The sequence below is a fragment of the Myotis myotis genome, unplaced genomic scaffold (assembly GCF_014108235.1).
Source record: "Myotis myotis isolate mMyoMyo1 unplaced genomic scaffold, mMyoMyo1.p scaffold_m19_p_15, whole genome shotgun sequence".
NCBI lineage: Eukaryota > Metazoa > Chordata > Mammalia > Chiroptera > Vespertilionidae > Myotis > Myotis myotis.
Genome location: NW_023416319.1, coordinates 21,362,547 through 21,374,540, shown reverse-complemented (window position 1 = coordinate 21,374,540; position 11,994 = coordinate 21,362,547). Strand labels below are relative to the sequence as shown.

The window sequence follows — 11,994 nt, the reverse complement described above, 5'->3', positions numbered from 1 at the left end:
CCAACCTTGGGGCTTGAGGACTTACCTTCCTCTCAGAGGATTAGCTCTTGTCTTGATTTCAAAATAACTCCGTATACACAATTTTTAAACCTTTTGGCCAGCCTCTTATCTGTATTTGGGTCATCTTGACAAAGCCCAAGTGTAGCAATTTCTGCTCAGAAGACGTTAAGAGGCGGAAGTCGTCGTCTGGAAAAAGGTGTACAACTTGCGTCAGTACAGCTAGAGAGCTGTTCCCAGTGAGCAGCCTCCGGCGCCGTCGCACCGGCCTTCGGCCCAGTAACACTTCTCCTGCCACTGGCTGGTGCGTCGCTTGGAGGATCTAATAAGCCTCGTAAAAGGATTGCTGGTCAGGGACCAGGAGTGATCAGCTTCCTGGGGCGGGAAGAACTGTCCTTGCCTCCCAGTTTTCCCAGTGGGTACCAAGGTAACAAGTTTCTTGTTATCTGGCTTCGAAATTGCAATAAGTAAAGAGCATTTTTGCTTGCAGCCAAGGTACATTTTTTTTCCAAAGGGGGAGAATGGATTTCTGTAACAATGAGAGGAGGAAAGAGCGGGAGAGAAATATTTGAATACAGAAAGTTACAACCCTGGGAAGCCTTCTGGTAACTACGGAAATGAGCAGCTGGACTCCTCCGCCAAGGCCAATCTGTTGTTTCCAGTCAATGAAACAGAGTTAGAGGTTCCTTCCTAAACGGGCCGGCAAGTTTAGCCCCTCCCACGAGCCGGAGGGTCTGTTATATCTCTGTTCCTTGAGTACCTCTCTCACTGAGACGGACCACAGCAAGCAGAGGCGGAAAAAAAAAAGAGCAAAGAGGAAGACACAAAAGCTGCCAGTTATGGAAGATGTAAAGGGTAAGAGCAAAATTGATTTGATCCGAATCCTTAAGGACAAAAAAACAGAGGAGAAAAACAAACAAACCCAAAGCCCAGACCAAAAGCAAGTACTTGAAAGAGCAAGAGGCACAGAGCCCTAAATGAACTTTCCCACCCTCTCCTCTGAGAGGAGGCAGCGAAAGAACTTTGGGAAACTTTAAGAAGCGAGCCCGGTGGTTGCAGTCAAGGGTGGCTCTTGAGGCAGCTGAAGGGGCTCATGAATATTCATTATCCATTTGTATTCAGATCTGGGTGTGTTTTTTTTTTAGAGGTAAATGACTTCTTCCGTCCCCTTGCAGTTTAAGAGGCAGCTGCCTCATTTATAGTCCAGAGTCATCTTGCTTCGGGTCGGGACCTCAGCGTATTTGCTTGAAGATGCTGGGCTCACTGTGCAGATTTGTTTTGTTCTCTAATTTCCTGCGTGCTTTCCTGTTGTGAAATTAGCAAAGGCTTCTCTGCAGGGAGTTAGAGAAGTTAATGTGGCTAGAAGCTGTCAACAGGACCCCGGAGTAAGCTTCTTGCAAAAGACCGAAAGCTTGGAAGGAGTGTGGGAGTGTGTGTGTGTGTGTGTATGGGGGGAGGCAGCGCAGAGAGGGGATGGAGGGCTGAAGAACAGTTTTATCTTGAAAAAGCAAGGCGTATTTGACTGACTATATTTAGATTTTGTCTAAAAACTACAAGAGCAGCCGGCTTTGCACAAATGGTGTGCAGTCTCTTGTCTTTTACCTCTTTTGGGCATTTTCTGCCAGGACGGAAAGCTAGCTGCTTGCCAGTCCGTGGGAGCCAGCAGGAGTCTCTGCAGACATGTGAGTGTGTAGGGTTGCAAACCTTCTTCATTATCTCTAGTTTCTAATAACTCCACACGTTTTTATCACATAGAATGCGGAGGAATGAAATGAGCAACAGATTTCTCAATAAGGTTAATAACGATAGCCGTTAACATTTACTAAGTCTGTGCTGGGAGCTGTGCTAAGCATGTTACATGTGTTACTTATGACTCACATCAGTGTATGGAATGAGTGGTACATTACCATCCCCATTTTATGGCTGATGGAGTTGAGGTAGTAGGAGAGGAGCTTGCCTAGGGGTCTCACAGTAAGTGGTGAGTGTGGATGCAGGCAATGGACACAGCATCCGCCGGCCTTTCTATTCCCTATGCTGTTGCTCTACTCCCACCGCTCTCGCTGTGCTACTGCCCTGACACTTGATTCCAGGTTTGCAAATCCTTGAAGCTACTGGGGCAATGCTACTGTGAAATTGCAAGGCTGGGGAGGAATTTGTGCTTTCCTGTCAAGTTCACATATTTTTTTTTCTCATTTGGTACTCATGGCCCTTCTCTATGGTAGAGCCCAGTTACTGTCATATTGCCTTTCACAGAAAAGAGAGACCGAGGCCAGGATGGGTTAGGTGACAGGAATCATACAACTAGACTAGACCAGAAATCCCCTGCCTCTGGTTTCTAAGCTGCAGAGCAAGCCTTCTTCCCCACCCCCAGGCGCTTTCAGTTCCCCAAAAGACCTTGCTTGGTTCCTCCCTCCCAGACTGTTGCAAGGAGCTTATCTCGGCCTCTAAGGCCTGCCTCTCTTCTTCCCGTTTAGCATGGAGCCATGCTGCCTGGGTTTGAACCCCAGCTCCATCATTTACTGACTGCGTGCCTCAGTTTCCTCATCTATAAAATGAAGATAATATAATATCTACCTAATAGAGTTGTTGTAAGGACTAAATGAGGGATTCACACAAGGTTCTCAGAATAGGGCCTTATGCATATAAGTACATGCTCAATAAATGTTAGCTGTCGCAATCCCTCCTTCAGGCCTCATCTTGGTTGTTAGACTTGGCTTTTTCTTGGATGCTTCTACAACACCTCACCACTTAATGCCTACGGTGGTTTGTCATACTTGTTTACAATCCTGCCCTCTGAATTTCCTTCCCTGCCCCCCAACTATAATTTTTTAATTTACCGTTGGATCTTCAGGGTCTGGAGCAATGTTTAGCACACAATGGGCACTCAATAAATATTTATAAACTTAGTATTCTTTTAGTTGATGTTCATCCAAGAGTCCGGAGGCTGGTTTAAAAGGGGACCTTTGAGTTTGCTATAGAGCTCCCGCTGGTACATACAGTTCTCGTGCAATCTGTAAAGACATCCCTCTAATCAGTGGTTCTCAACCTTCTGGCCCTTTAAATACAGTTCCTCATGTTGTGACCCAACCATAAAATTATTTTCGTTGCTACTTCATAACTGTAATGTTGCTACTGTTATGAATCGTAATGTAAATATCTGATATGCAGGATGGTCTTAGGGGACCCCTGTGAAAGGGTCGTTCCACCGCCAAAGGGGTCGCGACCCACAGGTTGAGAACTGCTGCTAAGTGAATACACTGAAAAACAAAATGCATCCCCACCAGGTGGGTGATAGTCCAAGCTGATGCAGCCCCATGCCAAGGTGCTCAGTTTGGCCAGTCTAGCTCTGGCTAACTGCAGCCCCTAATACCCCTCAGCCAGGGGACAACCGGAGATTTCAGATGCCTCATAGCACAACCTCAGTCTCTCTGAACGGAACATATGGTTCCAGAAATAATGTCTCCCCAGCCTCAGTCTTTTATAGCACAGTCTGAGACAATGGACTCTGGTATTAGAACAGCGGTTCTCAACCTGTGGGTCGCGACCCCTTTGGGGTCTAACGACCCTTTCACAGGGGTCGCCTAAGACCATCGGAAAACACATATATAATTACATATTGTTTTTGTGATTAATCACTATGCTTTAATTATATTCAATTTGTAACAATGAAAATACATCCTGCATATCAGATATTTACATTACGATTCATAACAGTAGCAAAATTACAGTTATGAAGTAGCAACGAAAGTAATTTATGGTTGGGGGTCACCACAGCATTAGGAAGGTTGAGAACCACTGTATTAGAAGAAAACAACGCTATAAAGGTTGGCACTGGGTAAAATCTGAAGTACATTACAATTGCTTCTAGCACCCTCGCTTTCTTCTCCCTGGCATACCTTCAAACCAATTTGACAAATATTATTGTGTCTACCATTTGTAAGTCCCTGTGCCAGATGTGTGGGATATACACAGTTTGCTTACACTCTAGTGGGAAAGACAGACATACATACAAACAACTCTAATTGAATCCAGACTTTATGAAGTGCTAGTAATAATAGCAGACATTGATTTAGTATTTACTATATGCCAGGCACTGTAATTATTTTATGCATTGTTTCATGTAATCTTCAGAATATACCCATGATTATAGGTCTCTGCATCTCACAGCTGTGAAGGGAAGTTATGTGGCCTAGGTCACACAGCTAATAATAGGCAGAGGGGGAATTTAGACCTATATTGTTAGGCTGCAATCCTAATGCATTAAGTTCTCCTACCTCCTTAAGAGCTGTAATACAAGTCTAAAGGAAATGCCACGAGAAACACAATAGGGAGTGATGATTTCTGAGAAAACTTCTCAAAGGATGGGACACTTCACTGGTTCTAGAGCAGTGGTTCTCAACCTTCCTAATGCCGAGACGCTTTAATACAGTTCCTCATGTTGTGGTGACCCCCAACCATAAAGTTATTTTCATTGCTACTTCATAACTGTAATTTTGCTACTGTTATGAATCGTAATGTAAATATCTGACATGCAGGATGTATTTTCATTTACAAATTGAATATAATTAAAGCATAGTGATTAATAACAAAAACAATATGTAATTATATATGTGTTTTCCGATGGTCTTAGGCGACCTCTGTGAAAGGGTTGTTCGACCCCCAAAGGGGTCACGACCCACAGGTTGAGAACCGCTGCTCTAGAAAGCTGAGTAGAGTCTGGTGCTGCCAACAAGCCCCTTCCTAGTCCAAGCAATGCTTACAGATCTTTTCTCTCTTCTTTACTGAAACCACAGCCCAGATTTAAGAGTAAAAAGCTCTTGCCCTAGCCGGTTTGGCTCACTGGATAGAGCGTTGGCCTGGGGACTGAAGAGTCCCAGGTTCGATTCCGGTCCAGGGCATGTACCTTGGTTGTGGGCACATCCCCAGTAGGGGGTGTGCAGGAGGCAGCTGATTGATGCTTCTCTCTCATCGATGTTTCTGACTCTCTATCCCTCTCCCTTCCTCTCTGTAAAAAATTCAATAAAATATATTAAAAAAAAAGAGTAAAAAGCTCTTTCACCTTTTCCAAGTTCTGAACAGGGAACCTATTTACATGTCTGGCCTGGAGATTTGAAGGCAGAAGTCGGAAGTGTAGTCCCAGCTATAAAGGGTTAGTGGATTATCAGACATGTAATCCACTAACCCTTTACAAAGCAATTAGCTGCTGCATATTAAATTATTTCCTCATGCTTATCTTGCATGGTCATTAGACACATTTAGTAAATAGTTTTTAGAAATGTCAGTTGTGGGTCTTGCTTTTACTTGGCTACACTGCATTTTAAGAGTATTTTCTCAGGAGCAAGGGCAAAATTGAGGGCAGCCCTAGTGGTGAGAAATCATCATCTATCCTTTGGCCCCTTGAGTGTGGCCACGAAGTTTCAATCGCACTGTATGTGCGCACCTGCACGTGGTATTTTGTGGAAGAGCCACACTCAAGTGGCTGCAGTTTGCCGACCACTGATCTAGCCTCTTGATGGTTTGATGGAAGTGCCGAAGCGTAGAGGCACTCGCCCGGTCTTGGTGAATGTGTCTGAATGCTCTGAGGCAGTGTTTCTCAAACTTTAACACGTGTATCATTGGGGATCTTGTCAAAATGCAGATTCTGATCCAGTAGCTCTGGGGTGGGGCCGGAGATTCTGCATTCTAACGAACTCAAGCGATGGTCATGCTGCCCTTCCTTAGGCCACACTTTGACTAGCCATGTTATAGGGTCACTGCATGCTTTACCCTCAGGGCTTATTTTGGTACCAAAGGACCAATCCCTCTCCTAGAAATCACTTGGAGTCTCTGATCAGCTATGTCCTTGCAGGATAATGGGAAGCCTAATTCATTCGTTTGTTCGTTTGTTTGTTTGTTCAGTCAATATATGCCCAGAACAGGAAGTTGAGGCCCCTAATTTGCCATACGGGAAACAAGTCTGAATCTTTTACGCACAAATTCTTACACAAAGAAGGCCCTGTGTTGGTTTTCCCAAACATCTCCCCTCTTTCTCCAAGGCTCCGAGTTTCCTAAGCTGCTTTCATTCCCTCCTCCGACCTGAACAGCACTGGAGCAGTGCTGCCTCCCGAGCCCTTTGCTGGGTGCTTGGAGGGCCAGGGACCTGGGGCGGCAGGGACCCAGGGCTCCGAGACTGGGAGCAGCGTGCCTGGGCATTGTCTCCACGCTGCAGAAGTAAAGTGGGAAATGTCCCAGGTACAAAGGAGGGGAGAGAGGACTGAGGGAATTTCTTTAGGTTTGGGAAATTGAAGGAATTATGAGGAAAAAATAAGTTGGAGAAAAGAAGACGGGAGAATTTGCGTAGCATGTTTTCATCCTGCAGTTTTTGTGTTAGAATATAAAAATGACGTTGGAGACCCAGGAACAATGGCAGCACACACCCTACATACAGAGGTATTTCCTTTTGATTCATAGGAAGAATGTGGACAATTCCTTCATGTCTGAGAGGGTGTTGTTTCCTTTTGATTCATAGGAAGAATGTAGACAATTCCTTCATGTCTGTGAGGATGTAAGTAATATGGCACATGTCCATTAAAGAAAATATGAAAATATAAATTAGGGGAGAGAAGAAAAAAATCACTTGTAATAATACTTTGGTATATTTCCTTGCAAGTCCTTTTACTATGCTGGGTTGTTCTCTCTTTCAGCATTTACTTGAAAATTTATGAGATGGCATTGTGATCATTAGGCTGCATATATGTACAATTGAAAAGCCTGGCTTTTAGTGTAACAGGGAAGCACGAGTCCTTTCCATCTTACAGCATAGTCTTCGTTAGCATAATTTTTATAGTTACGGCATTCATTTAAATATTCCCCTGTTCCCCTAGCCAGTTGCTCAGTGGATAGAGCTTCGGCCTGCGGATTGAAGAGTCCTGGGTTCCATTTTGATGAAGGGCACGTACCTCAGTTGCAGGCTCCATCACAGCCCCAACCAGGGGCTGTGCTGGAGGCAACCAATCAATTTGTCTCTCTCACATCGATGTTTCTGTCTCTCCCCGCTCCCTACAATTCTAAGAAAAAAAAAAAAATCAATGGAAAAATATCCTCTGGTGAGGATTAACAAAAATAATAAAAAGAAAAGATTCCCCTGTTGTTGAATGTTTAGGTTGTTGCCTTTCCCAGTAAACATCTTTGTGCATGGCGTTGTTCCATATACAGGCTTGCATGCTGAGGACAGAGTCCCAAAAGTAGATTTACTGAATTAAAATTTGTAAATGTTTCTTAAAGTTCCTGATTACTATTGCCAAGTTACTACTATCCCTAAGAATAGATCCTTCATGTTCCCACAAGCAGGACCTGTTTTGCTGAATTTCTGACAGTTTTGGTATTTTTGTTCTTGTTTTTTAAACAATCTTATCTACCTTGATGTTGTTTTAGTTTGTATTTCTTTAATTACCAGTAAATTTGACATTTTCCACATAATGTGCTGCTTCTTTTATGTCACTTTACATCCCTTGCCTGTTTATTATTTATTTGGATTTTATGTTTTTAAATTAATTTATGTGAGCGCTTCATAAAATAAAGATAATCAAGTTTTCCGGCCATAATTGCTTTTCTGAATCTTCTCTGAGTGTTTTTATACAGAAACATATAGTTAAGAATAGAGCCATTACATTTTTATATTTGGTGTTATAGCTTTCAAAGTAGTTTAATATTGCATTTTTAAAAAATATGTTTTTATTGATTTCAGAGAGGAAGGGAGAGGGAGAGGGAGAGAGAGATAAAAACATCAATGAGGAGAGAGAATCATGGATTAGCTGTCTCTTACAAACCCTACACTGGGGACCTCCTGGTTCATAGGTCGACACTCAACCTCTGAGCCACATCGGCCAGGCTAATAGTGCATTTTTATTGTCTCTTTAATCCAGAATAATACTTCTTAAAGTTCCAAGTGATTATTTTGTTTAAACCATTAATTATAATTAATTTTATTTCATAATAGAGAATATAGCTTTATAATTTCCGAGGACAATTAGCTTTCAACCTGAATGTCTTTTTCTTTTCTCTATTCCTGATGTTTATACTCTTCACAATAGCATAACTCAGCATAGTCTTCCTTTCATAAATTTTGCCTCGAATATGGTAAACCTGCTTGATTTCTAAATTCAGGAATTTTTAGGAGCAAGAAAGATTTCTCTTGTCATAACTTTGATCAATGTTTCTGCTTTGTTTTTCCTTTTTAGGAACCTATTATTTGGATTTCTTATCTTTAAAACTTTCTTTCTTTCTTTCTTTCTTTCCTTCTTTCTTTCTTTTCTTCCTTTCTTCCTTTCTCTTTCCTCCTTCCTTCCCTTCATTTACTTTTCTTTGTATTCTGAGAATATTTTCCCAAGTTGTACTCTATATCACTGATTCAATTTTCCTTAATTATCTCCAATATAAACTTTCATTCAGTTACAATGTTTTTGGTTTCCATGAAATCTTTTAATCTTAGTTTGCTCTGTTCTCACAGCAATATCCTCTTGTGTCTAACTAAAAAATAAACAAAGCAAGATTTTCCATTCTTTCCTACATCATATCTATGTTGGAGGAAAGATTTTCCTCTTGTTCTTCCTACTCTATTGCAAAATTTATCTAATCTAACCCCTTATCCTGGAAAAAAAAGATATTCCTTTTGTGTGTGTGCAAATGAACATATGAATTTTCATCTTATTCTAACAAGACTTAAGGAAGAATTTGGGGAGATTTATTACTATCCAGTATTAGAGAGGGTTGGAATGCATCTTCTAACCTTGGCTCCCTCAGATTCTGTTTGCATCCTGGAAGAATGCAATCACCAAATGCTAGATTCCTCTTCTATGTGGGAGAAGATAGTCTTCTAGCCAAAAAAGCTCATTCAGATCCAAGAAAGAAAACAAAAGTCCTGTCACCATACAGCCATGTTTCAATGCTTCGGAGGACAGAGAGGCTAGGACTGTCAGAATTCTGTCAGTCTTGTTGTGCAGAGACATAAAGATGTTCAGGAAGGAACCTTCTCTGGGCCCATTTTCTTGCTTTTGCCCCTTTCCCACTGAGAGCCAACCTCTGTTGAACTGGGAAGTTAACTCCTGTTTCATTTAGTGCCTTGCCCAAGCAATGCCTTTTGTTGGAGATCACTTGTCAAGTCTCTTTATACTCATGGTGGACACATGGCTGCCAGTTCCACACAGAGGCAACAACCAGCTGGACACATGGCTGCCAGTTCCACACACAGGCAACAACCAACACCCAAACAAACAAAACAAGGAAAGACAAAACAGCAAGCCCAGGGTTTCCCAAAGAGTTCCCGTCTTGCTCTGCTGCTCTTCTCCCATAGTGCACCTTTGTTGTTCCCAAGCTAATGGGTGCTGGGAGGGCCAACTAAGTCCTCTACTTACTTGGCCCTGGTCATGCTGCTGTGTCTCAGAAGAGGCGATACTGGCCATTAATACCATTTCTTAATTCTAATGCATTTTATTTGGAGGGAAAAAACCCATTTCTTTTAAGATACAGATGTAAATTTTCACAAGAATGTGGGAGGGTGTGGCAAAGTATTTTCTTTTATGTTACCATTATACTCAGTGGTCCTAAGATTTGGCTTTATGAATCTGCTATTAGAGGGAATGAACCAAGTAGTTAATGAGCAATGAGGGGGGGGAGGGGGAGACAAGTATTGGGCTCCTGCAATAGTCCAGTAGGTGAGAGATGATGGAGACCTGCACCTAAGGCATTAAATGGGGGACGGATGGGAGGGACTGGATTTAGACAATATTCCCGAGGTAGAGGGTTAGGTGGTATGTTGGGAGGGAAAGAGAGAAAGATGTCAAGACATTTTCAAGTTTAGATTTGGATTACTGGGTCAATAAATGTTTATATATAAGGCTGGGAATGGGTGAGGGGTGTAGATTTGGCAGGGGAGGAGGGAGATAAGTTCATCCTAGCACACGCTCAACCTGAATATTTATAAGAAGACATCAAGGAAGATATATTCTGTTGGTTGCTAGAAATCTGGGTCTAGAGCTTGGAGAGGTCTGGTGGAAATTGAGAGATAATGGGAGCTGGAGTTGGAGCATGGAGTCAGTGGTTAAAAGTATGGGCATGGATAAGTCACCCTGGGAAGTATAGAAAATGAAAACAAAGAGGATAAAGAATGAGACCTACGGAAATACCAATATTAATAAAAGGATGGGAAGAGAAAGAACTTAAGAAAAGAGATTCAGAAAGAGTGCTAGAAAGGTAGTTGCTCAAGAAAGCCAAGGAGAGCATCTGAACCTTGTAGACAAGGGAAAGGGTATTTTGAGAAAAGTATCAAGAAGTTCCAGAGTTGTAGAATAGGCAAGACAGAAAATGAGAATTTTCTCCTCCTCTTTGAGCATACTTCCTTTTGCAGTCTACCCCTACCCCACAATGTAATTAATGTGCTTGGGAATTGAGATGCATTTTATGTTTCCTACCCAGTTTCTTTATCCCCCCACCCACAAAAGAACTCCCCAAAACTCTAAAGGTACATTTTGAAGTGGGATAAATACTGTCTGGTGATTGTGTTTGAAAATTTGGAGCTTAGAGTGTCCTTGGTGAAAACAGATTTATTTAGCCATATTAAGAGGTTAAAGAGCAGACGTTAAGAAAGTAGGAGCAGTGAGTTGGTGGAGGGAAGAAGAGAGCTGACTTGCGGGATGAGTCAGATCAAGGAAAGAATGTTAAGGCTAGAGTGAACTTGCTTATGTTTGATAGATAAGAGCCAGCAAAAAGGAGATGTACTCATCATTCAACAAATATTTGTTGAGCAAAGAGTATGTGTCAAGCCCTTTTCTAGGCACTGAGGATACAGCAGGAAACAAAACAAAATCTGTAACCTCATTGGGCTTATATTTTAGGTGGAAGGGATACAGATAATAAGCCCAAAAATAAAAGTAAAATGTATGGCATATTATGTGATGGTAAGTACTAAGGAGAAAATTAAAGCAGGGAAGGGGGAATAAGAAATGTTGGGAGATTACAATTTTTGAAAGGATGTTAAAATAGAAGGTGATTTTTAAAAAATATTTTTATTGATTTCAGAGAGGAGAGAGAGGGAGAAAGAGATGGAAACATCAATGATGAGAGAGAATCATTGATTGGCTGCCTCCTGCACACCCTGTACTACATATCAAGCCTGCAAATCGGGCATGTGCCCTTGACCAGAATCAACCTAGGACCCTTCAGTCCGCAGGCTGACGCTCTATTCACTGAGCCAAACCCACTAGAGCTATAAGGTGATTTTGAAGGAAGACCTTAAAGAGGTGAAGATGTGACTGTCTCCAGGAAGTACATTCCAGGCAAGCAAATCAAAAGTCCTGAAGAGAAATTAGATGTTTAAGAAACAGCAGGGAAGCCATGTGCTGGGTTGGAGAGAGCAAGGAAAGGAGAGCTGAGAGATGGTTTTGGACTAAGCCAGGGGTGGGCAAACTTTTTGACTCGAGGGCCACAATGGGTTCTTAAACTGGACCGGAGGGCCGGAACAAAAGCATGGATGGAGTGTTTGTGTGAACTAATATAAATTCAAAGTAAACATCATTACATAAAAGGGTACGGTCTTTTTTTTTTTTAGTTTTATTCATTTCAAACGGGCCGGATCTGGCCCGCGGGCCGTAGTTTGCCCACGCAGATCTTCTAGTGCCTTGCAGACCACTGGTTAGCCTTTGCATTTCTAGATGGTGGAATAGGAAACCACTGTGGGTTTTGAGCCCAGGAGTGATTTGATCCAATTTGCATTTTAATAGGAAGATGCTGGCTACATATAAAGGATAAACTGAAAGGGGGCAAGGACAGAAGGGGAGAGACCAGTTGGGAGAGAACTTCAGTAATGCAGGTGAGAGATGATTGTATCTAATTCTAGGTGGTAGCAGAAGCAGTGAGAAGTGATTGGATTTTGGATCTATTCTGAAGACAGAGCTGATGGTATTTTCTGATAGAATCTGGCTGGGACACAAAGGGAAAAGGAAACTGACTCCAAGGTTTTGG

At 42.2% G+C, this 11,994-nt stretch overlaps 1 protein-coding gene across 5 annotated transcripts in view; it reads left to right on the top strand.

The window, feature by feature from the left end:
- The first annotated feature begins 223 nt into the window (after positions 1-223).
- Positions 224-11,994, top strand: part of ENTPD1 (ectonucleoside triphosphate diphosphohydrolase 1) — a 95,059-nt gene continuing 83,288 nt past the window's right edge. For 2 of the 5 annotated variants that reach the window (XM_036336500.1, XM_036336496.1), the window contains exon 1: positions 226-852. Coding sequence is in view for 2 of the 5 variants with exons in the window: in XM_036336496.1 (XP_036192389.1) it covers positions 837-852 (16 nt within the window). In the remaining 3 variants the exon portion in view is untranslated. Of the gene's footprint in view, positions 853-880; positions 1,383-1,438; positions 1,680-11,994 lie in introns of those variants that run through there. The other 3 variants (XM_036336499.1, XM_036336498.1, XM_036336497.1) reach the window with 3 other exon arrangements.